The 26,279-nt window shown below is 41.0% G+C and overlaps 1 protein-coding gene across 3 annotated transcripts; it reads left to right on the forward strand.

The window, feature by feature from the left end:
• The first annotated feature begins 6,617 nt into the window (after nucleotides 1–6,617).
• LOC131591758 (ubiquitin carboxyl-terminal hydrolase 44-like) lies at nucleotides 6,618–24,891 on the forward strand. Of its 3 annotated transcripts, none has more exons than XM_058862792.1 (6): nucleotides 6,618–6,876; nucleotides 12,251–13,759; nucleotides 21,346–21,544; nucleotides 22,011–22,119; nucleotides 22,913–23,118; nucleotides 23,518–24,891. In XM_058862792.1, exons 2-6 carry the CDS (start codon nucleotides 12,332–12,334, stop codon nucleotides 23,715–23,717), a joined length of 2,142 nt encoding a protein of 713 aa, XP_058718775.1. In that variant the 5' UTR covers nucleotides 6,618–6,876; nucleotides 12,251–12,331; the 3' UTR covers nucleotides 23,718–24,891. The 3 variants fall into 3 exon arrangements, with proteins under 3 accessions (XP_058718775.1, XP_058718774.1, XP_058718773.1); XM_058862790.1 differs by lacking the exon at nucleotides 6,618–6,876 and adding an exon at nucleotides 7,077–7,483; XM_058862791.1 differs by lacking the exons at nucleotides 6,618–6,876; nucleotides 22,011–22,119; nucleotides 23,518–24,891 and adding an exon at nucleotides 7,051–7,483 and having other exon boundaries at nucleotides 22,913–23,112.
• Nucleotides 24,892–26,279: the final 1,388 nt, after the last annotated feature.

The following is a 26,279-nucleotide window of genomic DNA, read 5'->3' on the forward strand; positions in this document are numbered from 1 at the left end:
CTGAATCTCCAGGTTGGTTGAAGCAAACTTTCTGGCCTAAAATCATTTAAGTCCAAACCCATCAGTGCATCTGTTCTGGCCAGTTCCCTTGTGATGAAGAGGGTGGAATAAAGACATCTGTCATAGGGTCATTCTCTGCGGGACTGTATGGATGCTCCAATGGGAGGATGAGAGGAGGAGAAGGGCTGGGAGGAAAAGCAAGCTGTGCCCTCAGTCTCTCTGAGGAGCCAGTGAACTACAGTAGCTGTGATAGCCAGCATCCAGAACGAAGAATGTCACATTTATCACATCTGAGCACTTCGCCTTTCTTTGCAATTACAGTAAAGCAGGGTTGAGCTATGCAGACATACTTCCCACATCCATTGACCTCGATGGGAGATCCATAGCAAATCTTAGGGCAGAACCTGCTACACAAAAGACGTATTAAAGACAGAAGCACTGTCATGCAGAACAAGCTCTTAGAGTAGAAGAAAAGGACTCAGCATTTGGCCAAGGAGAGGGGTCATGCACTGAGGGTGCTTTGTATTCTGGGAAGGACGTGGGACGATGACTCTCCAGGCTCATGGGGAGCAAAGGCAGAGGAATATAGGATTTAGGGAAAGCGGAAAATACAAGAGATTCTGGGCACTTTCTCATCTGGCAGCCAAATCCACAATATGAAGGTTTCTGCAGGGGAGAGCACTTACTTTTCCTTCTGGTTGATAGGAGTGTAACATTGTCCTTGAATTAAGAATTAATTGGACCAATATTAGTTTGCTTGTTAACCCCAACATCACTAAGAAATCTCCTTCTGTCTAGACTCAAAGTCAGTTCAAATCTAAGTATCTCCAAATCAGATATCCTTCATGTGGTATGCTCCTAGAGCACGACTCAGTGTAGCAGGTGAAGAAAATATTGACAAAGGTCTTTTCACCAGTATAGTTTGGATTCACAGTCATAAGTGATAGCTCCTGAGCCTGAAAATTAAAAACATTTTACCCTGTACACTTGTTTCTACAAGAAGCAGTGGGAAAATTTGACTTATAGAATTCTGTTGCATTAAATTTTACCTCTTGACACTTCCAATGCATTTTCAGCTGTTTTCTATGAAAGACTGGCAAAACCAGGACCTGTCTGATTACTTTTAGTAGCAATATTTGTGTTAGAGTTGGAATTCAGATGCTCACCAGCAGCACAAGGAGAACAAGCCAAATAGTTAATTATGAAATAGAACCTTAGAGTCTTTTATTTTCAATAAAAATCAACAGCACATGCCTAAACAACTGTTTATTAAATATTCATTTCTATCTCAACCTCTTTAAAAATGCGAAATAATAAGAAAAAAAACCAACAAAAAAACCCAACAGAACTACCCTAAAAATCATTAAGTATTTTCATGTATTTAACATTGTTAATAGGCCTTCAAAGCCCTACGTCCAATATGTCTGTATTGTTTAACCATTTTACCGGTGGAGATAGGTTTGACTGCATTTGTCTGGCAAAGCCAATGTGAAGAAGTAAAGGGAAATCAAATGGGAGGAAGAAGGATGGAATAAGCATGGCATTAACCTTGACAATGACAATTTTCACTCAAAACAGTATTAAAGTTAGTATTTTCTGTTTTCTTTATTCTTACGAAGGAAAGTATGGAAAGTCTTGGAAAAATTTCTAGTGATTCCTAATGTCATACGTACACTTTACAATTTTTGTTTTGCTTTTAAATCTGAGGATTATTTGAAAACTCAGGAATCATCATAAACTTTCACCCCACTTTTGAAAAATGCATATTTACAAAATACATCTGTGTTTGGACCCCGCTGAAGTTGGATGAAATGAGTAGGGGTGGGATCCAGCACACCAGCAGACACCCAAACAGAAGTATCCTTACACAGGCTAAGTGCAGGACTCAATTGCCTAAGGATAAATAAGGCATCTGTCAGCCCTGAGGCATCTGGGCTGGGGAGAGGCACTCAGGCCCACAAGCAGCTCCAGGAAGTTTTGGTTCTTCTCAGACTCCATCTCATGCCAATCATCCTCCAAGGATGCCTTTGGTGCCCAGAGGCACCTATAGAGCCTATATTTAAGCAACTAAGCATGTCTGCATTCCTGCTACAGGCAATGGAGATCCAAGGCTTTATTCACTTGCCTACGTGAAGGCATCTAAAGCAGTGTGAGAACCCCTAAGGTTCTGAGACACCTGCCCAGAGCCAGCAGGTATGGCACAGGACATATGAGAACTGATGTATTTCCAGAAGGATTCCCACAGATCAGGAAGGACATCCCAAAGCTTCTCAAGTGGCACTTGATGTGCATAGAACTAAATGAGCTCTTTCTGGGTGGATTCAAAGGAGATTGCATTCTGGAGATTCACTGAACCAGCCATCAGCTCTCTACATAGGCTCAGCCTAAGCAGAGCTCTAGTGCTCAGTTCAGCACCCAGTACCATTTGAGAAGTCACAGGTTAGCCCATCTTGTCTCCAGCTGCTGCTCCAGAAAGGCATTACGGCCCTACAGGTTACATCCCAGGTGGGTCAGCCCTGTTTGAACATCTCACACCACAGAAGTACCTCAGGTATATCTTACACAAGTTCCCCCAGCCCTACTGGGAATTAACACTGTTCATATGTAGACACTAACATGTATGAGTCTTCATCTTGAACTGAACTGCAGCCCAAAAGCTTCACAGGCACTGGAGAAAGTCCTGTTATTTTCAGGGTTACACACAGAATTTCTCTTTGAGCCCTGAATCTGTTTATAGATAAATTGAAGTGGGTTTTTTTTGTATCAATAAACATGGCAACATAATGAATTCCCACTGCAGATGTTGCATGAAGGTAAGCAGTAAGCATGCAAACGTTCCCCAAACAGGCAAATACTGGTGCATATGTGTACTGAGCTTTTAGATACACTTTTCAAGGTTCACCTTCTTTTGTGCTATTTTAAAATGCTCACATTGTTTTAGGGAAAAAAAAAAAAAAGTTTTTCTATTTATCATCTAGGGCTAGAAAGCATCAAGCTGCTTATATTAACATATGTAAATTTGTGATTTATTATCGCTCCCCTCATGTCATCTATTTTCTGCACCTTGGATGTGCAATTAACTCCATGTAGTCAGGCCCATCTGCCAACATCTACACAGGACATGAATATACTGCTGTAAAAGCAACAGAACAGGATTCCTGATAGCCAATATTGCCTTGCACTTCAGGGAAGCCAGCTGGGTCTACAGGAGGAGAAATTTCATATAGGAGCAGCTTGACCTCAAGACAGTTCCTGGTGCAAGCAGTGTGGGCGCAGGCAGAGTGAAAACAGATCAGTGAGCTCATATCTGAAAACTGCGGCTGCCAGGATGACATCACACCCTGCAAGCCAGGGACGTCCATGAGCACCACTCCTAACTAAATGGGCAGCTGCAAACAAGTAAAAGTGTTCACACCAGCAAAAGCAAAAGATGACTCCGTGTTTGTTTAAAGCTTGCTTTCCTTTCTTTAGCTTACACAGGACTTTCTCTTCCTTTTCACCAGTTTTGAGCATTCAAACCTTAAAATCAGACCCAAACCTAGTGGAGAAAAAGACACCTGGTACCATATCAACTCTCTTTTCAGACAGACCCAGAAGACTTGGTTAGCCTATCACTTCATTGTTCTTGATTATCAAAAGCTATTACTATTTTATAATTACATTTATATTTGATAGAAATTTGAAATTTCATACATTAGCACAAGGTTAGATGCCTCACTTGAATAATAGCTTATGATGCTTCCTTCTGTCAAATGCACTAAGTAAATTTTTTTCAGTTGTATTAATGGAGCTGTTGCATATAATTCTAGCAACCATTTAAAAACACATTAAAACTCTTCGCCATATTGGAACATTTTAACATTAAGTGAGACATTGTGTTTCAGTTAGAGGTGGTTTTCACCTCCAGAGAATGTTTTCATGCATCATAGGAGGTTACTTATTACTTGTAGGAATTTATTACATTTGCTTGCTTGCTTCTTGACAATATATTCTGTATCTGTCATCCATTTTATAAATGTCCAATGAATTTTAAATTAAACTACATTTGGGAAATAATTTTCTGTCTGTTTCAATAAATCACAATATTCTAGCTGTAATGTCTGGATGGTGGAAATTACTTGAGTCTTATTATGTGTCCCTAAGGCTCAGGAATTCTCTTATCAGCCTTGAATCTTTTTAAGGTGGATGTTACTTAGAAGAATAAATACATGAGTCAGAGAAAGGCTAAAGGAAGGTGAAAAATTTTAAGCAGGATGTCACTAATGGCACACATGAAGCAGAGAATATACGGTAAGAGCAGCACATGGCAATTCAGTGATTTACTCATTATGCCAAAGCCAAATCCCAGCTCCAAATCAATGTTCTGCAGTGGATTAGCCAACGTGCCAGGAACAAAGATTGAAGTCTGCCTTAACCCAGTAAGGGTATGAAATGTGCTCAGTGAATATCAGCTGAAATGTTGTCCATTAGCGGAGGGAAATCACACACAAACAGGAAAATAAAAGAAATTACTAACTTTATTCTGTGTTAAATCAGACACTTGCAGAGACAGCAGAGACATGGCAATTCTCTGTTATCACTGAAACAGGGTTTGGACATATAGGCACTATTTGATGAAGGAGAAAGGGGTGTTGGAGAGATGATAAGAGAGATGATAAGAAAGATGATAAGACTACAAAATTTAAAATGGGCATAAATAAAAACGAATTTTTGAGGATCATAATCACTTTGGGAATAGCTGCTTAAAGTGGCCATTTAGGATATAAAGGGAGCTGGTGACAAGGCCTCAGGCTGTGTCTGAGTGAGCCACCGGCTGGGAGTGGGGGTAAGTATGTGCATGGCTGAGAGCCTCCACTTCCCATTTGCATTGCTGGCCTCAGCCTTCCTGTGAGCAGCCCAGATCAAAGTCTCCTCAGGATGCTTCGGAAAAACAGGATTTGGGATTCTTTCTCAGTGCCCTGGATGGTAATACCCTGAGTCTCACCTATACTTCATTCACCCGGACAACGTGGACAAGACCTCCAATGTGTGTGGCAGCATCAGGAACTCGGACTCCCTCTCTAGAGGCTCCCGGAGCTGAGCAGCCCGGGTGAAAGCAGCCTGCAAAGGCAGCTGAAGAGGTCGCAGTAGGGATGGCGAGTCAGTCTGGTCTTGGGAGCAGATCCAATATCCGCTTAACCAATGCACAGACTGGATTGATGTCCTGAGTGTGGGAATAGTGCAATAGGATTCCAGCAAGAAAAAGCATTGATGGGTTAGTTTGCCAAACATGACTCAAGAAGAAGCTGCTACTTTTAAAGATGGAGATAGGAACTTGACAAAATAGTTATTTGAAAATTGTTAAAGATATCTTAAAACACCTAACAGGGATATGCAAATTTGTGGAATCACTAAGCATGAACAATTTCTATAAATATTTTGATTACATAACAGTATTTCTCACTTTAAAGTTAGAAGTTTGAAACATTTGAAGCCTGGTGACTTTATCTGTATACATTTTTTTATGAGCTTCTGAAAGCACCATGATAAAGAGACCCTGCAGACAAATGGAATTGTGCCTCTTGGATACATCCTGCTAATACCATCTCAGCAGCCTTATCAGAAACATAAAGAATGGGAATGCACCACCAGAGCAGAATTGAGGCAACCAGTGCCTATAGATTTAAACGTTTAAACTGAAACACATTTTCTCTGATGACACAACTAGAAACACAGAAACAGATGTGTGAGATTTTGATGCTGTCATGAAAACATCCTAACGCATAACAGATCCAAAACAAGATGGGGGGAGTGTCTTGAAATGCTCACACTCTGCATCAAAGCATTGCTTGTTTATTGTGACTAAGCAGCAACTCACACATCACAACTACATTTTGCAACAGCCAGCAGCACCATGCATGGACTTTCTGAGCAGGTTCACATAAACCACAAGCTAGCCTGCTTCAGCATGGATGCAGAAAGTGATGCTGTCCATTCAGGAGGGAGCTTACACCAGATTCCTCTTGTCCCAAACACAGCCTGGATGTACACAGGGCAGAGCAGAAGGCATGCACAAGTGTAAATTAATTCAGCGCTGGCAGAACTGGAAAGCAGCTAGAAACAGTTGGCTGCAGTACAGAAACTTTGGTTCTAAGAGTATCAGTGTAAAGAGGCATCAAATTTAAAAACCAGGATATCTGCAGGATGTGAGTTTACAAGTATTTTGCCTATTTAAGTTTCTGTAATGAAACCTGAGCCTGAAAAAGTAGTCAACAGACGAGTAACAGGGACCTGATAAGAGATTGGGGTTTTTCATCACGTGAGCTGCCTTGCAGAAGTTTCCACAAACAACATGCACAGCGATATGATATGAAGGAGTTTTACGGGCTGAGATCCCCGGTGCGGTGTGTGGCTGTCGCGCCCAGGCAGCGCCTAAGCCAGAGATGACTCCTGGCAGCACCTGCGAGCCGGGGGAGCCACCGGGCGAGGCCTGGGGTGCAGGGCAGTGCTCAGCCCACACAGCTCCCGGCTGTGCTGCGCTCGGACAAGGACGACGCCACCGATGACAAATCACGGGTGAAAACGTAGGAGGGAAATCTGGTCACCCACTCCTGGGAGGCCCAAGACCCCGCTTCTTCCCGGCTGGGTACAGACACACCTCAGGGCAAACAGGTGCCCCGCGGGCACGGGCCGGGGCAGCGGCAGCTCCTCGGGAACCGGCTCCCAACGGCCCCGCGGCGCTCCCCACCAGGCTGCCCGCGTCCGGCTCCGCGGGACCGGCCCGCTCGGCCCGGCGGGCGGGGGAGGCCGGAGGAGGTGGGAGGAGACGTGGGAAGGACTTCGGTTGCCACTACAAATCTGGTGACAGAGACGCTGCCGGCACATGGCGATGGGCAGGTGGGTGCGGGGCGGCGACAGGGCCCGGGGCGGCCGCGGGGGTGCGGGTGGTGGGCGAGTGCGGGGATGTTCGCGGCGCTCCCCCGCCGCCGCCGTGCCTTTCCCCTCTGGCCCCCCGCCGCCCGCCGCGCTCCCCGCCCGGGCGGGGCGGCCCCGCGCCGCACTGACGTCGCGGAGGGGCCGCTCCGAGGCGGCGGCAGCTCGGGGCGCCCAAGATGGCGGCGGGTGAAGGGTGCGTGCGGGACCGGCGGGCGGGAGCGGCAGCGGCACGGCGGCGCTGCCAGCCCGCCCGGGGCCGGCTTGCGGGGAGCAGGTGCCCGGCGGAGGGGAGCGCGGGGCGGGCGACACCGGCGCCTTTTCCCCGGGGAGGGACGGTAGCGGCGGCGCGATGCCTGCGGAGTGGCACCTGAGGAGGAGGCGCTCGTTGCCGCGGGGGCGAGCCGGGCACGGCACGGCGTGGGGTCGGGGGAGCGGGACCCTGGGACCGGCCACCCGCGCCGGGCAGCAGGGGTTCTGCCGCCTTCCCGCCGCGCTCGGTGTGTGGCGGGGAACCCGTGCACGGGGCCCGCTCCCTTACACGTCCCTGAGGGGCCGGGAGGACGTCGAGGTGAGGGAGAGCGCGGGGAGGAGCGGAGGGCGGCAGAGAGCAGGGCCCCCTGCTCTCGGCTCCTGGCTGTTGTGGCCAAAGGCGAAGTCGCGCCATGTCGCGGTGCGCCGGGAAGCGCCGGACCTCCTGTGGGAACGGCACCGCGGCTGCGAGCCCTGGGCCAGCCTGGCCGGGGTGTCCGTCCTCGCAGGGGCTGTCAGAACAGGAGCTGTCAGAGCAGTCAGAGATGCTCGGTTTTCTAAGCGGGAAGAACTGTCAAGTGTAACTTAGATCAGTAAGAAATGCCGTGTTTTTGGTGTTTGAAAGTGTTTCAGTCTGTATTGTTTATCGTGAAATCTGCACTGCAGGAAACGCGCGGTTATTTGCAGTAGTAGACGTCGAATGTAAAGCCGTACCGCTGTCTGTGGTGTCCTGGGGTAGATGGCCGCTTCTAGGCAGCACACTTGCATGTACATTCTTTAGCTGGTAATAAAAAAAAATAGAGAAAAAAAAATTAAATGGCGACCTGCAGGGATCGAAAGAGAGGACACTAGTGGGGTTTCTTGTCAAAGGCCGTTCTGTTGGAAATCGGAAATAATTCACAAAATTTCTTTTTGAAGTGCTGCTTTGATTTCAAGGCTAAATTGTTACGCCTGCAGGACTGTACTGCAGCTTGAAGTTACGCACGTAAGTGTTGAGTTGTTTTCTTAAAGAAAACTCGTTAAAAAAAACAATAAAGCAGTAATCCGCCTTCCAGTTAGTGTATTTGTTATCTAAAACTGAGTTGTTTAAGTACCCATGATTCCTGTGTTTTCAGATATTCAGCAGGTACTCTGAACCTGATGAAAATCTGTTGTAAACAGTCATCCGATTTAAAAGCCAGAATATAAATGGGGCACAAGAGCCACACGCACGTGTATATATATTATTGTAAAATTCTGTACTTCATTTCTAGTCTAATGTTTGAGCCTTCTCGTTTATGTGTCAGGCAGTTAATTACACAAGTAGTGACTAAGGGTAAAATACATCATTTTGCTTATATTTATAGTTACATTTTTAAAATTTATCAGATGTGAAAATGACCCTTCAACTGTTAAAATTTTTTTTTTCCATGGAACAGAAATGGAAGAAAAACATCAATTTTCGTGACTTCTAAGTTGGTTTGGCATCAAGTACTTTTTCAGCTCATGAATTACCCAAAATTGTACATTTTGCCAGCCATTCTTGAGTGGAACAAAGGGAATGAGTGTGTCAGTAAGGTTGAAATATGGTACAACAAAAAGATCCTTTTCTATATATATCTTTGTTTCTAGCTTGTGAAACTGGTGCAATAAAAAAACTTCTGTATATATATCTCTGTTTCCAGACAACTTAATGCTTTCAATAGTACTATTCTATTTTCTAGTACTTGTTATTTTGCTTACTACTTCAGCTCAGGTCTGTGGTAAGAACACAGAGGGGGGCTTGATCTCTGAAGTGCTGGTCAACTAATTCAAAGTTTCTTTGTGTGTGTGCACAGAACTGAACCTCAGGAGAGAAGAATGCAGAAACTAGGGTTGAATAACTTCCTTTAGGGAATTTTAACATTGGAGTATTAGATTGTACTATTTTATTCCAGCTGCAGTTTTCAGGTGTGTGAATGAGTATGCAGTATTTTTCTGGCTTCTTCCATCATTATCTGTCACATCACTCCTATTTTTACCCTGAGATCTTTTGCCAAGTTTTGGTTCTAAGGTACAGCTTTTAAATGTGGGTTGGTGCAGTCTCAGTGCTTCAAACGTTCATGATGTCAATGTGCTGCTTGACATTCATCTGAATTTTTCTTCATCTCATTTTTGTACTCTAAGCTTTTTTGCAATGTTTTCAGATATTGCTGTCTTTTTGACCAAAGTGCACTTTGATTTCTTCTCTTTTTTTTCAAAGACTTCTCCCATGCTAAGATGTTTCCTCCCCCCTCCCCCTTCCAGCCTGTTTCTTTTCTCCCCTCATCGATGTAGGTGGGAAAATGTCATGCTGGCTTGGTTGCTGGTGGGGGAGCTGAATCTTTAGATTTTTCCCTTGGAGGTGCTGATCTTGCGCTTTCGCAGAATCGTGCAGCTTTTGCATGAAGAGCTTGAGTGTGCAGTCCTAATTTACACGGTGGCTGTCCAGAAATCAGTGGACTACTTTTGTCCTCAGTCCAGTATCTGCTTACACTGAGGCATGTAAGCAGTTTTAGTCTTGAGAATGTTTCTAAAAGTGTGAAAAAAATAATCTGCTTATATAGTATTAAAAGGAAGGAAAAATAAGTCACAGGGTTTATGCCGTGACTTTAACAAATCCAGAAAGAGTTGAGCTGTCAGATTCCTCTCTCTAACAGCATTGCTGTGTGTGATGGCCCTGTGGGAAGGCAGGGTTTAGTGTTTTTTTCTGGTCTGTTGGAAAGGACTGTTACTAATATGTTATGCAGTAGAATTTATGTATGTTAGCCCAAAAACACAAACGTGAGTCTTGTCCCTTAAAAATTCTCTCTACCATATTTAATTATTGCAGCACACTTTACATACATATTACTATCCTGAATTTTATCAGTGTTACAAAAGTTCCACTTTGTTGTGGAAAAGAGGTTGTCAGACTAGAAGACATGAGATAATGCTGATGGTCTTATTTATAGAGACAATATAAAAAACAATCTTACCAGCACAACTATTTGTAGAAGACTCTTAATTTGCAGCCTGCAGATAAGACTGCCTTTTAGAAGGAATGAATGTTATGGGTCCAAGCAAGATGAAAAAGTCTAGCAAGCTGTTACTTTTGTGATCTGTTGACCACAGCACACAAGAGACCTCAACCTCCCCTTAAGACACTATGGCTGGTACTTGATCTGGGAGCTGCTGAATGGCTCCCCAAGGGTTGTGGTGCCTGAAATTCTTCAGTGCAGTCAGTATGGACTGGAAGCCACTCTTAGCCAGAATGAATGAGAGATTAATATGGGCATGTAAAACTGTGTACAATTTTTTAGTTTCTCTACAGCTGGTTCAAGCTTTTCTTCATTACAGAATAAATTCTATACAGCACATGCAATGCTGGGTGCTGATTATGTGCTTAGAGAGTTATTGCAGCTCTTATGTTGGTATCTGTATTCTAACATTTTAAAAGGCACTAGCCATGGACCAATTAACTGAACAAAGCTATTTTTGGTTGAATCTTTTAACAACAGTTTTTCTCAAAGTACCAGATGAAAATTGGAGCTTCTTTTCTAGCCGTCTGCAACCTTTCACCTGTTTCCCTTACTTAGTGGTGCCATGTTGTAGATCAGTATTCCCTCTATCTAATGCTTATTTTACACTAAACATCTGTTCTATATTGAGTAACCTATTCTTGTGTGTTTCAGAACTGTAGAAATTGATAAGTATTGGCATATTTAAGGCTAATAGCTGTTTTTTTTTGTTCTATCCAAGTTGTGTAAATCACTGAGTACTTTTGTAGTATGGTTTATTTACCTGTAAAACATAGAATCCAGGACCTTGATACCGTATAGCCTAGGCCAGGTCCAGAGCATATATTTGTAATGGCAAACTCATCTCACTTGGCATAGATTGAATATTTGACAAAGCCTTGAACTCCTCAGGTGAATTCATTGTTTCGTCTGGCAAGTACTGTGCATAATGGCACTGGTGCTGTGTGCTCTTTGACCCTTCTGGTCAGTGATGTGGTGGGCATAAATGCCCCAGATCAAGTGTAATCACTTCCAGATGCATTATAGCACTGTTATTATTTATGTCTAGATGTTATATCTAAATGAGATAGTCAAAGAAAATGGTAAAAACAATAATTAATCACTGTCTCTTTAATTTTTTCCTAATCAGAGACTATTTTAGGTAAATGCATCTTACAGGAGGAAGCAAAAACAGCAGCTTTGAACAAATAAAAACTTTATAAAGGATGTAAGACAGTGCTAGCCAGATTTTTAAGTGATCTTTTGAAGACCTGGATTAGAAAGTTTTTACAAAGTTTGTGGTAACTGACGGGAGACCTCCTGGTGTTTCTGTCTCAAGAAATCAAGTTCTGCTTTGCCAAATTACTCTTTCAGAGGTGTTAGGATGATGTGTTAAAATGTAGATATTTAAGATACATTATTATAGAAATGGTATAATGGGGTTGACTGAGCACAGGGGGGGAGTGATTTAATTAAAGGTATGGATTAATTAGGGGTTTCAGTTGTATAAAGCCTCATTTGTCTCAACTGTTGGCACTGTATAAACATAATAAATTTAAGTGAACTTTGCACTTCTGCACCTGTATACTTAGGAGTAGAATTAAAAGGAGAATTTTGGAATCACAGAATGGTTTGAGTTGCAAGGGACCATAAAGATCCTGTCGTCCAATCCCCTGCTGTGTGCCAATTAGACCCAGTTGTTTAAAATCCAATCCCAGTTCTAGGGATGGGGGCATCCACAGCTTCTCTGAGCAGCCTTTCTCACTTTAAGCTGTGTTTGTATCTGAACTCAGTAACGACATCTTTTAACAGAATCAGTGCCCTTTAATAAGAAAAACCAAACCAGGCCTAAAGTGTAGCTAGTATGCTTCAGCCCTGAGCCACAAAACACTGGGAATATAAACAGTGGTATTCAGGCAATTTAGTGTGAAGGTGGAATTGCTGTTGAAGGTGTTGAGTGTGAGTGTGGGACTCAGCTGGATGATGATAGTGATCTTCATCTCAATATGAATTTCATACACTGTCTCCTGCAAAAGGGATACAGTTGGGTATATATGAACTATAACTTCCTTTTTTTTTTTTTTTTTTAGTTGCAGATTGAAATATCATGGGCAGAAAATAGTTTGGATGATGCATTTTGCCAACATATCTCTGCAATTTCACTTTTAACAATGGATAAGTGTAAGCACGTAGGACGTCTGCGACTGGCCCAAGATCACTCCATTCTCAATCCTCAGAAATGGCATTGCATGGACTGCAATACTACGGAATCCGTGTGGGCGTGCCTCAGCTGCTCGCATGTGGCGTGTGGAAGATACATCGAGGAACATGCACTAAAGCACTTTCAGGAGAGCAGCCACCCGGTGGCGTTGGAAGTAAATGAGCTGTATGTTTTCTGTTATCTCTGCGATGATTATGTTCTCAATGACAACGCAACCGGTGATTTAAAACTCCTGCGGAGTACATTAAGTGCAATCAAGAGTCAAAACTATGAGTGCACTACTCGAAGTGGGAGGACTTTGCGTTCTATGGCTGTAAGTGATGATTCCTACCTTGCACACGGTGGTGCTCAGGCCATGCTTCGGAATGAAGATAGGATGTTCACAGCTCTCTGGCACCGACGGCGTGCGGTCCTTGGCAAAGTATTCAGATCGTGGCTTGAGTTGACACCTACTGGAAAAAGGATTTTGGAAGAGGAAAGACATGAAGAAGAAGCAGAGCTAAAAAGGGACAAAGCTAGGAAGAGAAGACAAGAACGAAAGCGTGAGTTGAAAGCAGAGATGGAAAAGATGCCTCCGAGAAAGAGCAGTCGTTTACAAAATCAGATTAGAATGTCCTCAAAACCAGAACCCTGCCCTCAAAAAATGTCACAGAACATGGCATTTTTGGCAGAGTTGAAAGAAACATATACCTCAGAAGAACTGAGATTGAAAAAAATAAGTGACTCTCCAATTAAACGAAGGCCTACAGTGACTCCTGGAGTAACAGGACTGAGAAACCTGGGAAACACATGCTATATGAATTCTGTCCTGCAGGTATTAAGTCACTTACTTATTTTCCGAGAATGCTTTTTAAAGCTTGATCTCAACCAAACTCAGGAACTGCTGGCAACAGCAACCAATGGTAAAACAAGATCTTCATCTAAACACCTGTCAATAGCTGCCTCAACATTACACATGAATGAGAACCAAGAGACAGTAAAGGGATCATATTCTGTGAGGCGGCCTAGTTTATCCTCTGGATTAAGTGGAGGAGCATCAAAAAGCATGGAACTTATTCAGCCCAGGGAGCCCAGTTCAAAGCATATTTCTCTCTGTCACGAGCTGCATACTCTATTCCAGGTTATGTGGTCTGGCAAATGGGCACTGGTGTCTCCTTTTGCCATGCTTCATTCTGTGTGGAGACTAATTCCAGCCTTCAGAGGCTATGCCCAACAAGATGCTCAGGAATTTCTCTGTGAACTTTTGGATAAAGTACAGCAGGAACTGGAGACTACAGGGACCAGATATCCAGCTCTCATCCCTGCTTCTCAAAGAAAACTTATAAAGCAGGTTTTGAATGTGGTTAACAACATTTTTCATGGACAGCTATTAAGTCAGGTATGTTTTATGATTACTTTTTTTAAGGTGTTTAGTGATTTAGTTCTGGATTTACTCTGGTCACTCAGGAATGGACATACTTCGAAGCTTTATACATTTATAACTATTGAGGAGGGATGGTGAGGATATATTACACAGTTTCAGAAGAAATATTACAGTTTCAATAGAAGCCACCCTCTAGCCCTCCCACTACCAAAAACCAGGCCATTCAAACCCAATACACCTGTTAATCATAAAAGTCTTAAATTTGTTATTTTAAAATGCATCTTTCCACCTACCAAGAAATGCTTGTATTTGCTGTTAAGCACCAACTCATTTGAACGAACAAAGAATTTACAATTTTAAGTATCTGGCTTATCACTATAGTGCTACTAGATAAAAGGTGTTAATCTCCTGTAAGTAGAAACTGATTAGGTAATGGATGTCAAACAGGATATTATTTCACTAAATAGCTTGAATTTGAGATTGATTACCAGTGAGTAAATGCATGTCATGATTTTATGTACAGAAATACTAATACTTCTTTTCTATTACAACACAAAGATGCAGAAGGCTCTGTCAACACCAGAACCAAATTTGTGGGGTGGAGGCAATGGTGGTTTTCCCTCTTTCTGCATGACTGCTTTTTGGTTTTTTTTCCTACTTTTCAGCTCCCTGTTAAGTATTTCAGTGTGTTCACTGCTATTATGCATATCCCAGCAGTGTGTGTGTACAAATGTCTGAATACTGACTGAACAAACAAATGCTTGTTTCTGTTGAATTAATCTAAAAACTAACCACATTGCAGCAAGAACAGAAGTTGGGAAATTCCTGGCTCCTGGAATGGATCTCTTGTATACATGATTATCTTACTGAGGGAGTGCAGAAGCATTTGATGAATATTGTGTGTAAAGAAAAGGCTTAACACAACAATGTCTGTTCCTGGTATTCTGACTATTTGATAGATGGTTTAATGTTTTAATATGTAAAACTGGAAATCTAAGTGGTTTTTGACTAAGGTAGGATTGTTTATGGCTAGAATACCTGTAAACTTCACAGGAGGTTAACAGGATTGTTTGCAGCATATGTCAGCCCTCAGTCATTTTAGGTTTTGTGAAACTACTGGAAAATGTAAGATCTGTCAATAAAACTGGATCACCAGATTATTCCGTCTGGCCCAGTGTACAAGCACTTCTGTGGCATACTTCTTCTCCTTGGCTAGTACGTATCTTGTGTCAGTGTTGCACAACTGGACGTGTTTAGTATATTATGTCATTAAAGAGTGTTTTGTTTGAAAATTCCATTCCTCTCCAAAATAGCAGTTTTGTCAGGAAAATAAAGTCATTTTCTAGGAATACTGACAAGGTTTGCTTGCGTTGCAAACCTCCTTACAGGATTCATTGCTTTGGTAAGAATTTTCAAGGCTCTAGAGACACAGCATCATTTCAGTAATAACTACTCCCACATATTTTTAGCTTTATGTAAAGAGGTTTGTGACTAGAAACCCTCCCACCTTCCTGAGACCAGGAGGGGAGTAGTGAGAATTCACTAATGAGTAAACTAAAACAAACAAAACCAAAACCAATACAAAACAAAAAGACTCCTCACTTCCACGCTATTGAGCAAAACAGAAAGGGAATTAAGCACTTTTGAGGTATCCTGTGACTTCTGTGACTAAACAGAGCTCTTACTGCAGCTGCTCCATATCTGTGTGCAGAATACAGCCTTGATGAACTCAAGAATGCCTGAAGTGAGAGGAACAAGGAAAAGAGTATTGAGGCTGTTATCTAGTAATTTTTCCCTGGCTTGCTAGGCAGTTCCCACGGACTGTTCAACACTTTACCCCTCCCAGTGTTCCCTTTGTCTTCTGCCACTCCTTTTTTTAGTTTAGTTTTCACTTGTGGTTTTGAACATGATAAATATTATAAGGAAAAGGTAAGCCCTGAAGATTTAAATTTCTTCCTTGTAAAATATATTTAGGTCATCTTGGTGATTTAGTCCCTGGTGTTTGCACATGGAAACATGAACTTTAAAAACTCTGTTAGGCAATTATTTTTCTTTCCTCAGTAATATTCCTACATCGTGATTTTACTAGGCATTTGTCAGAACTGCTTTAATGAAGTTAACAAAAACGGCAAGAAAACACCCATGCAGGGCTGAAGAAAACCCCCAAACTTCTTGCTGTGTCATCACATCTTGGACAGTGTTAGCTCTTAAAAGCAAGGAGTGTACATTTAGTCCTTACAGGCCTTACTTTATCTACCCACAAGATAAAGTAATATTGTGATAAATACAGTAATAAAAATAAAGTAATATGTAATACTGTGACAGTACTACAGTTTCTCTCTAGAAGACAGTTGGAGCTGTTCCCAGCTGCCCTTATTAAAAATAAGACGGGATTTTAGTCTAGAGTGTTAAGTTACATCTTACTTCGTTGAAAAAGGGGAACTGGGAAGCATGTTTCTATGTGCAGTTGCCTTCCATTTTAGAACCCCTAAAATGTTACCATACTTACTGGCCATTTTTACAGAAAATACAAATTCAAGATACTTGATTCTGTGAGATACTCAAGTGCCATGAAGTCAATCTCCCTGACCTTCAAACCTCAGGAACACTGTGAATTACTCTTGATAAAGTACGCAGAGGATCCCTTACAGTGCTGATAAGCTGTGTGTTTACTTAGGTATCACATTACTTTCACATGTGCAGCTAAACTTTTTCCCCCTTCTTCTAGTTCTAATTTAACTTGAGGGGAAGTCATAATCCTGAGTTTGCCATCAGTCTGTTGCTATTGAAGTGCTGCCTGGTTCAGCACTAACTGAACTTAAGATACAAGGTTAAGAAGGCAGAGAATTGAGTGTTTGAGAATCTTACACAGATTACTTTTTGATAACTAGAAAAAGGTTTGGGTGATGTCAAAACAATTGAATGTTTTATAAGAGGTAGTCGTTTTTGTTTTGCTGTGTTCTCAGTTGATTTAAAGTACGTTTTCTTCATCTGCTACTTGAAATATGTTACTGTTTCATGGAGTACTAGACTAGGTAATGTCTGTTTTTTTATTTTATATTTAATTTAATACCTGTTTTAGGCTTTCAGCTTTTTACTTTGCAGGGCTGTGAAACTGCAATACCTGGTACATCTAAGAGAAGTAAAGATTTGCATTGTAGGTGTAAAAACCCTTCCCCTCTGTTCTAGTCTTCCTGCAGCGATTGTCTGGAGACAGTGGCTCCTACCTCTCAAACCCATTGGGACTCTGAGATCCCAATATGTCTATTAAAATCCTACTTGTTTTCAATCCCTCAGTGCTTGTACTCTTGTGGAAGGTACTTACTGTCTCCTGTCCTCAGTCCTTCAGTGGGGAAGGAGAAACTCCTGTGCTATGAGCTCATGTGGCAGTGGTAAACTGACCCACACTGGCTGACAGATCTTTACACTTCAAGAGCTCAAGTATGTTCACTGTTGTCTCAAGAGTTTTATGGCTTGTGTTATTTTCAAATGGTACCAACTAAATAGCACAGTATGCAACAATTTTTAAAGTATCTTTATTTCAACTTTGTCCATATGAAGCAAGGAAGGGGACAGGTGTAGAAACTGAAATAGCAGATTTTATTGTGTGCCACATGTGCTCTGAAATTGTATGAGCAGAAATTCTCCTACAAGGATAAAATGCACCTTGAGTTTCCTTCTCCGGGCTGAACAGTCCCAGCTCTCTCAGCCTTTTGTCGTAGGTCAGATATGTCCAAGGCCTTTCATTGACTCTTTGGCCCTTTGGTGGACTCAGTCTAGCATATTCATGTCTCCCTTTTTTCTGAGCACTGGGCCCAACACTTCAGCTGTTTGGGAGCTGAGGAGAGGGCAGGGGTCACCTGCTTGAACCTGCTGGTGATGCTCTGCCAAATGCAGCTCCAGAGGCTGTGTGCCTCCTTTGCCATAAGGGCACATTACTGCCTCACGGACCTACCTCTGGGCATGCTTAAAACTTCCTAAGCAGTTTCATTTCATCCTGATCATTTTTGGGATGGAATCTGAACAAAATGCTTCCCCCTGCTCCTGCTCAGCACACCAGAATAACAGCATGCAGTCATCAGAGAAACAAATATGCCAAGTCTCAGAGTGATGAAGTAGGTTCTAACCAGTGTAGTATGTAAACTATTCTTAAAGCATATTTCAGGACAGATTGTCTGAGAAGAGGTGAAATGTGATTTTTGAGTTGTTTGAAAGCCTTCAGTTTTGGGTAGTATGCTGGGAGTTAGAGTTTGGGGGAGAATGCTGAGGGTGATCTGTGTACTGCTGGGTATTAAGTCCAAAGACTTAAAAAGACAAGAACTTCAGGTAGGTAATGGGAAGATTTGCACTTAAACCAGTTGATGTCATGTATACTGATTTCTATATTTTGGTGTTAGTCTTTGTGCTTTTATGTTTAGCCTGACAGACAAAATGGTTTTCAAGTTGTTTTTCAGCTAGATGAAAGTAACATTTTAAATTAATCTATAAGAGGCCATTGAATCACAGTCCACAGTTAGCTGTGGTTATGCTTTATGTTATTTAGCTAAATAGATAATTTTGATGATGCTGTATGCTTATCACTACAAAGTTCAGTTGGGGTTTTTTTATGCTGACTGTCATATGAATTCTGCATTGTAGCTGTATTCCAGAGATCCCCTTCAACTTCAATTACTTTCCTGTGCAAAAATTGAGTTACTAATCATTATATATATGTCTCATCTACTGAAAGCACAAAAATGGGACCAGCTATTTTACTCTTCTTAAAAACAACAAAGGGGGAGAAAAGAGTTGGGGCAGAGGTGGGTAAAAGTTTTCTTTCTTCCATGCAAGTGCAGGGAACATAGGCAAAACAGTTGATGATGGAGTTGGCTTTTTCTGCAGCAATATGTTAACTATTTTCTGTGGCTGCATTTTCACTGAATGCCATCCAGGGCAGTGGCTGTCTATCACGTTATTGTGGCCACAATGATGCTTGTCTGAGTAGTCTCAGTGCTTAGCTTGAATCAAGCAATTTGATCCAGCTCTTTTCAGTCTGGCCTTTGGCCCATGATTGAATACTAAGCTTTAACCAAACAATTGTATTTAGTACCCGTGTTTTGAGGCATGAGAGGGTGGTCAGGGCAGAACATAAGGTAGAGATTTCAGACTAGTTAAAATCTGTAATTTACTTTGCTCTAATGTGAACTTCTCATTTGCTTTGTTATAAATGACAGCACTAAAGATTCCTATAATAGCAATTCTGAATTGTAATGGGAAGGTGGAATCAAACTCTGAATTTATAAAGTACAATCATAAAGACAGACATCACTAACCACATTGCTAGAGTAGACTCACTTCCCTGTTATTATTGTGCATACTTTATAGTATATAAAGTTACACTGGACAAATGCATAAAGTTTTTACCCTTTGAGATCATGTTTGGGATTATTTTTGTTTTGTGTTTTATAACATCTCATCTCATTCAACCAACTTTTGAACAGTTTTTACAATTTCTGCTCCTCTCATGGAGAAAGAAAGTCTGGGTTGCAGACTTTCTGGATTGCAGACAGTGCCATTGGCACTGTGTGAATGATAATGGAGTGTGAGATAAAGGAGTCGCATTTAGGACAGAAAGAAGAGCAATGGCAATGTCGTGAAGCCAGTGCCAATGGACAGGCCAGTGCAGATGGATTCCACGGTAGGCTGGGAGTCCTCCTGTTTCTTGACTAATCCAGTGGGTAAGCACAGGCCTGGCTAGGAAAAATACTTCCACCCTTGTTGTAGCCATGCTTGGCTGTCCTTTCCTACCACGTCCAGGAGCAGCAAGGAGCGCACGGGGGCTGATGGGGTTGGGCGTGCTTGGCCGGGTGTGTCGGGTTACCACACTGTTGGCAGCTACATAAATCCCAGAGTTTAACTCTGCTGCAGTGAGGACTGGCTTGCATTTGAGGAATAAGTGCAGCTGTATGTAAGTTCAGGGTTTTGTCCCCACAAATAAGCTTTGCTCACAGTAGCATGATGAGATGAAAAGTTGATTTATGCCATCTGTTTGTGTTCATCAGGTTTTTTGACTGGCAAAAATTGGAAGCTGGGTCTATTATTAATTTCTTTTTCTCTGGGATAGTACTCATTAGCTAGTTGGGAAATAAGATCTTAACCTAGATTATTAATATAATACACTAAATTTAAAATCTCAGAATGTGTTAAAATTATCTGTATTGAGGTCATGTGTGTTCTACATCCTGAGCTCCTTAATCTTAAGTGTGCATTCATGCACAGCCAATTCTTAAGTAACTCATCAATTAAATAAACTTTTGGCCCAACAAAATTGCCCATTTGTATGGCAGGAATTTATTAGTCATTCTGAGTTTAAGCTGGAGTGTGTTTAAACTGTGGCCAAACATACCATTTTGTCTCCCATGTCTAGATTTCAGCTCTGAATTACTAATAATTTGTGGCTTTGAAATGTTGCCAGATATTAGCACTTACAAAAGATGCTCCTGACAGTGTAAATTAAAACAGAGGAAACTCCTCTTTTCTGCCATGTAAGCTTGAAGTTTTGTTTTCTAAGAGCAAGGCAGGGGCATTTTCATCCTAGAGCAGTTAACAGCTTTCCTAACTGCACTGCTAAATGTTCATGCTGGGACACAAATCCACATAGCACTAGGTGGCTAATGCAGAGATGGAGTATAAGCTGTCGCAGCTACTGAGTGCAATTACAAGAACACTTAGGAGGAAGACAACATGAGATGACAGATAGATCCTTATATAAATGATATTGAAATACCAAAGCAGGGTGAATAATTACCTAACAGCAAACCTTCAGAGGAAAACAAAGGAGCATCTGAACAAAACTTGAGTGTACTTTCACACTTCCGTAGGCTTACTAACCAAACTGAAGGGAACTACACTGAATTTATATAGAACAGCAGTTTCCTAAGCATTGAATGTTATAATAAATTAATTGTCTCCTGCTGTAGTATCTGCATTTTCCAGATTGACTCACTTCACTTCTTTACATTTTATTTATGTTGTCTTACTGCTTGTCCTTTCCCTAGTGTGACGATGGATCCACTTACTGAAAGAAGAAATAAATTATTTTTACCTGTTAATTTTTCTTTGAAGAAGTGTGCTTCCTAATCCAGGCTTCCCTGGAAGACTTACAAAGTAAGAAGGATATGACTTTAAAATCCCCAGCTGTTCCTTTTTTTATTATTATTTTTATTTTTTTTCTTTTGTGTGTGTGTGTTTTTTATTTATTTTTAATTATTTTAAAATTAACCTATATTGTAATTTCTCATGTAAATTTTCCTTTTGGAGAAAAGACTCCTGAGACTTCACCAGCTGCTTTCTTTTGGACAGTCCCAGACAGAACATTTTGACACTGTTTTTGTTTCTCAGTAAAACATAAGAACACTTGTCTGTGGTAACAGTTTTGGACATGCTGCTTCAGAGAAAAGAAATTAGGTGTATCATCTCTCTTGTTAAATTGCTTTGTCTTGTCTTTGGTTACTCTTGGTTATCTCTAGGAAAAAGAATCTCTTTTTAGAGCTGTGTTGTGGTACATGTTTAGCAAAGTACGTTTTTGAGTGTAAGCAGCTGGTGAAATATCTTTTTTACAGGTTACATGTCTTGCCTGTGACAATAAATCAAATACCATAGAACCTTTCTGGGACCTGTCCCTGGAGTTTCCCGAGAGGTATCACTGCAATGGCAAGGAGATATCGTCTCAGTATCCATGTCTGCTGACAGAAATGCTGGCCAAGTTTACAGAAACTGAAGCCTTGGAAGGAAAGATATATGCATGTGATCAGTGCAACAGTGAGTAAAGGCAGTATGTACTCATGCATATGTTCTCTGTGTAAAATATAAACTGATAGTGCAAGTATAGAAGTCTTAGAAGTGTACTGTGAACACAGACCTTCATATGTCCTATTGTGGTCACTTGACAGCTGTTACTTGCCCACTAGAAGATTAAATTGTTCAAAAGATGTTTTGAAGTGTGATGCTTCATTTTAGATACAGTCTCATGACACACTAATGGGGTTTCTAGTACTCCCAGCTGAAGAAGCCATCACCTTTTTAAATTAAGGTGACTAATGTAAGTGACCACAAGTATATTTCACTTGCATCATAAAATAAACCTTGCAAAACAGCTCTTAGAGTGTATCCTTTTTAAGGAGGCATATAGATATTTGGGTCCACACAAATTCTGTGGACAAACCTTAGACTGAAATACAAGGCTGTTACCAAGATTTGTATTGTGTAACTGTGTGTTTGACCTCAGCAAAACGAAGGAAGTTTTCTTCTAAACCAGTTATACTCACAGAAGCTCAGAAGCAGCTTATGGTGTGTCGACTACCTCAGGTTCTCAGATTACACCTTAAACGGTTTAGGTAAGTAGAACCACTACAAAAAGTGTTGCAAACTGACCGATTCAGTCTTGCTCTACCATTGCTTAGGATCAATATTTTTCAGCATCAGTTTCATTTCCTTTACTAGTATGGTGAGAAATAGTTACTAGAAACTTCTTTTTCTTGTTCACTTGGAACATCAGTAAAATATGTTAGTTATAAGTAGGGAATTAACTTTTTGGATTTCAGATACTTGCTACTTTAGTACCAAAATTATTTTATCCTTGTTTCTGGTCAAAATCTACTAACCTTGCTCTGAACTCTTGGTAAAAATTAATTGTGTGATAACTTGAGGTAGAGTAGGATGCTCATAACCACTAATGCACAAACCTGAACTATATTCAGTGGAAGTCTCAGACAACCTTCCTATATCCACATACATAAATACATTTAGCTTCAGAGTAGGGAAGTGGACGCTGCATCTCTGTGAACTCATAGCCCAACATCAGTACCATCTGTCCCTCCTACAAAGGAAACTGAAAATGAGATAGAATAAATGAGAAATACCAAAGAGGTGTAACAGGTGGGAAATACTTCCTACTCACCACTGCACAGATCTTAAGATGGATACTTCAGAAAATGAGAACAGTAGGTACCATAGACACATTTAAAAGGCCTTGAAATAAAGAAGTGAAAGAGGAAGCCTAGGGAAAAAAACCCTAGCATTTATTTTGTGCACAGAATAATAGTGAAAATATTATGTTATGTTCAAACACAATTCAGAATGCTGTGCTCTTTCTTTAAAAAAAACGTAAGTTTTCATTTAACGTTCCAGGTGGTCAGGACGCAATCACCGTGAGAAGATTGGTGTACATGTTAGTTTTGATCAAATGCTAAACATGGAGCCTTATTGCTGCAGGGAATCCCTCAAGTCTCTCCTGCCTGACTGCTTCATCTACGACTTGTCCGCTGTGGTAATGCATCACGGGAAAGGATTTGGCTCAGGGCACTACACTGCCTACTGCTACAATTCTGAAGGAGGTAGGAACCAGCTGGGAAATGAGCAATGAGGGAGAAAGGGGTGTTCCTAATTCTAAACTGGTACAATGACTGTCTTTTCTCAAAAGCAAAAGGGAATCCATTGTAGCTGACCTGTCTGGAGTGAGAAGTGTAGCTCTGTAGACCAGCAGTTCAGTTTTTGTATTGCCTTGTTCAATGTGTTCTAGCTATAAAATCTCTTGTAAATCTCAGGAAGCTAAGCTGGGCTTTTAAAACATTGAGGTAAATAAACCAGATATATTTCAGTAAACTGGAACAGTTTACTGTTTGTACACAGCTCATTAAACAGGACCAAACACTAATTAATTATTAAATATGATGCAATTACTTAAAATGAGTGTCCTGATGACATTTTTTTTCTGATATATTTCCTTATCATAGGATTTTGGGTACACTGCAATGATTCGAAACTCAACATGTGCACTATGGAAGAAGTATGCAAGGCTCAAGCCTACATTTTGTTTTACAGCCAACGACTTACTCAGGCAAATGGACATGGTAGAGTCCCCTGTCCTAGCACAGCTGAAAGTCAGCAGCACACAGAATTAGCTGGCTGTTCCATGGACAACAGTAGCAGCTAATCCAAAGCCAGTTAACTGTGTGTATGGTAAAGGTTTAAATTGTCATTACTATGTATTTTTAAAAGGAAGTACAGTTGTACTTTCTCAATGTCTATATAGTTTTGTATTAGTTGAAGTACTCTTTATAATGGTTAGCAAAAGTTTTTATTGACAATAAGTAACTTTCTAAGTACCTAGAATTTCAATACAGCTATTTTTTTAAGGAAGAGATTGCTATGTGCATTTAACTTTTACCTCAGGCTATTTTTTTAAGCTGGTTTTGTATTTTGATAATATTTTTGAATTGGTTTAGAAAATTTACTTCAATGGGCAACTGATATTTTTCTGGTTAATTTTCTGTATATGCTTGTGTACATTTTATAGTATAGTTCTAATGATACCATGATCCTTACTGTCTTGCAGGAATTGCTACTAGGTCTTAGAATATTGACATTCACCAGCAAGTAATGTTAAAACACGTCAAATAGTAACTGAATTTTTCGTAGGCAACTTTCTATGAAATTATTTTGCAAGCTTGGATGGCTATCTAAAGATACACTGATAGAATTTCTTAAAATATGAACTTGAGGGAATAGAGCATGAAGTTATTTTCATGTAAGTATGTAAGAGGAGTGTTTAATAACACAAGAATGTATCTTTATCAAGACTTGCATGTTTTAGCCTTAACAAACCTGACAACTTAAAACTTAAGTGCCAAATTCAAAGTAATTTAACAGCCAGGGGCTTTTTTATTCCAAAAGTTTAAAAAGTTTTCTTAAACAAACAAGTAAAAAACTCAGTAACCCCCCCAAAAATAAAACCACACTCACCCCACTGTCATTGCTACAAGAACATTAGCATCCCTTTTCTTGAATTGGACCAGCTCACTTTAAGCTGTAGCAAGCATTGTCTCTCAGTCATCCTTGAACAAACAGCTGATGAGAAGCAGCTGCAATGTTTGCATGAAAGCATTCTCAGTCTGGTTTCATTACCCACAACTGCTGTACCTTATACTACATGGTCCTACCACTAGCATTAACAGAACTGTGCAGTGAGGAGAATTTAACAAGCAGGAATTATCAATCCTCCACATACAGTAGTTAATGCCAGTTACATTTTAATTGTGAAGTTATTTTGTGTAAGTCCTATGCAAATTGTTACCTCATCTTCTGCAAAATTTATACCTCAATAAAATGCCGTGCTATGGACAGAAAAGCATGTGTGTACTGGAATCAATTCCTACATTATCATTACATTTTTAAAAATTATTATTAAGATTTTGTCTAACGGGAGTTAAGGCATTAACTATACAACCGCTTTGTGCATCTGTCAGTGACTTAACAGCTGGTTTTATTAATGACTTCTGCTATCATTTATGTTTCTGAAAGATGCCATATCATAGCAAGCACATGGCAGCCTCAGATCTCAAACTTCTTGGTCTTGTACTCATCATAATTAAGTGTGCAAAACAGTTCAAGTGTTGGTTTGCAGAATTTTTTGATTGGTTGGCTTTTTTATGGGTTTTTTTTTTTTTTTTTTTTTTTTTTTTAGCCAAAAGATGTGCTGAAGTGAGTGATCTGACAAATGCACTTGTTATGACTGTTCAGACTTTCAAATACTTTGCTATCCTTGCTGGTGAGGAAATGAACGTAATTTAAACACTTTTTTCTACTTACAGATAGTTCAGAAAATTTGCCTTTCAGGTTTCTGATACTTTTTTTTTCTCCAAGCACATCTCTTAAGAGATCCATAGGGATTGTCAGAGACTCAAGCATTAATGGAAGAGTGTCCTTGGACATGTAGAGAACAACTTGGGTGTGAGAGTTTATTAGTCTCAATCATCACTATTAAGCACATACTCAAGTCCCTTAGGTGGAATCTTACCCTGCCATCTTGACTAGGAAAATTGCTTAGGCTGTGCTTCCAACTATTCTCCTGCATTGCAGCAAAGATTGCGAGTCTCAAGGCTTTCTCTGAAAGACATCATTAGCTTTACAAAAGCAAATCCAATTTTCTTCCCATTGCTGCTCTTGGGTAGAACAAGAGAAGGGGAGGAGAAAGAGTTCTAGTCCTCTGACTCAAGGCAGGGGGGAGAGCAGAGATGATTAGTGCAGTCCACCACAAGGATGAGCTAATTCAGGTGCACTTCTCCACAGCTTCTGCTAGTTCAGGTAGTAAGTAGCTCTGCGCCCTTTAACCAGATTAAAGCTGTTGGCTTCCTTTGCCATAAGGGCACATTACTGGCTCATGGACAGCTTCTACCCCCGGTCCTTCTCTGGGCAGCTGCTTCCCACCCAGCCTGTGATTCCTGCCCAGGAGCAGGAGTGGTGATTCCACTTGAAGAACTGCATGAGGTTCCTCTTGTCTCATTTCCTAAGCCTGTCCTGCTCCCCTTGTGTGGCAGTGCCCCCAGCTGGTTTACCAGCCACTCCTGCTTTGTGTCATCTGCAAACTTGATGAGAGATCACAGGGACACAGCTGGTAGGCCAAAGTAGCCTCACATTGAACTGAAAAATAGTAACAGTTTCCAGTCCCAGGTGGTAATTTAATTTTGCATCTTGACAGTGCATGCATTTTCTCTAG

Source organism: Poecile atricapillus, chromosome W (assembly GCF_030490865.1).
Source record: "Poecile atricapillus isolate bPoeAtr1 chromosome W, bPoeAtr1.hap1, whole genome shotgun sequence".
In the NCBI taxonomy this organism is placed as follows: domain Eukaryota; kingdom Metazoa; phylum Chordata; class Aves; order Passeriformes; family Paridae; genus Poecile; species Poecile atricapillus.

Bases quoted from the DNA above. Each gene is read 5' to 3' on its own strand.
- LOC131591758 (XM_058862790.1), top strand. From the start codon at position 7,265: ATGCCTGCGGAGTGGCACCTGAGGAGGAGGCGCTCGTTGCCGCGGGGG. The intron at 13,760-21,345 runs GTATGTTTTATG...TCTTTTTTACAG, and splicing joins ATGGACAGCTATTAAGTCAG to GTTACATGTCTTGCCTGTGA. The intron at 23,119-23,517 runs GTAGGAACCAGC...TCCTTATCATAG, and splicing joins CTGCTACAATTCTGAAGGAG to GATTTTGGGTACACTGCAAT.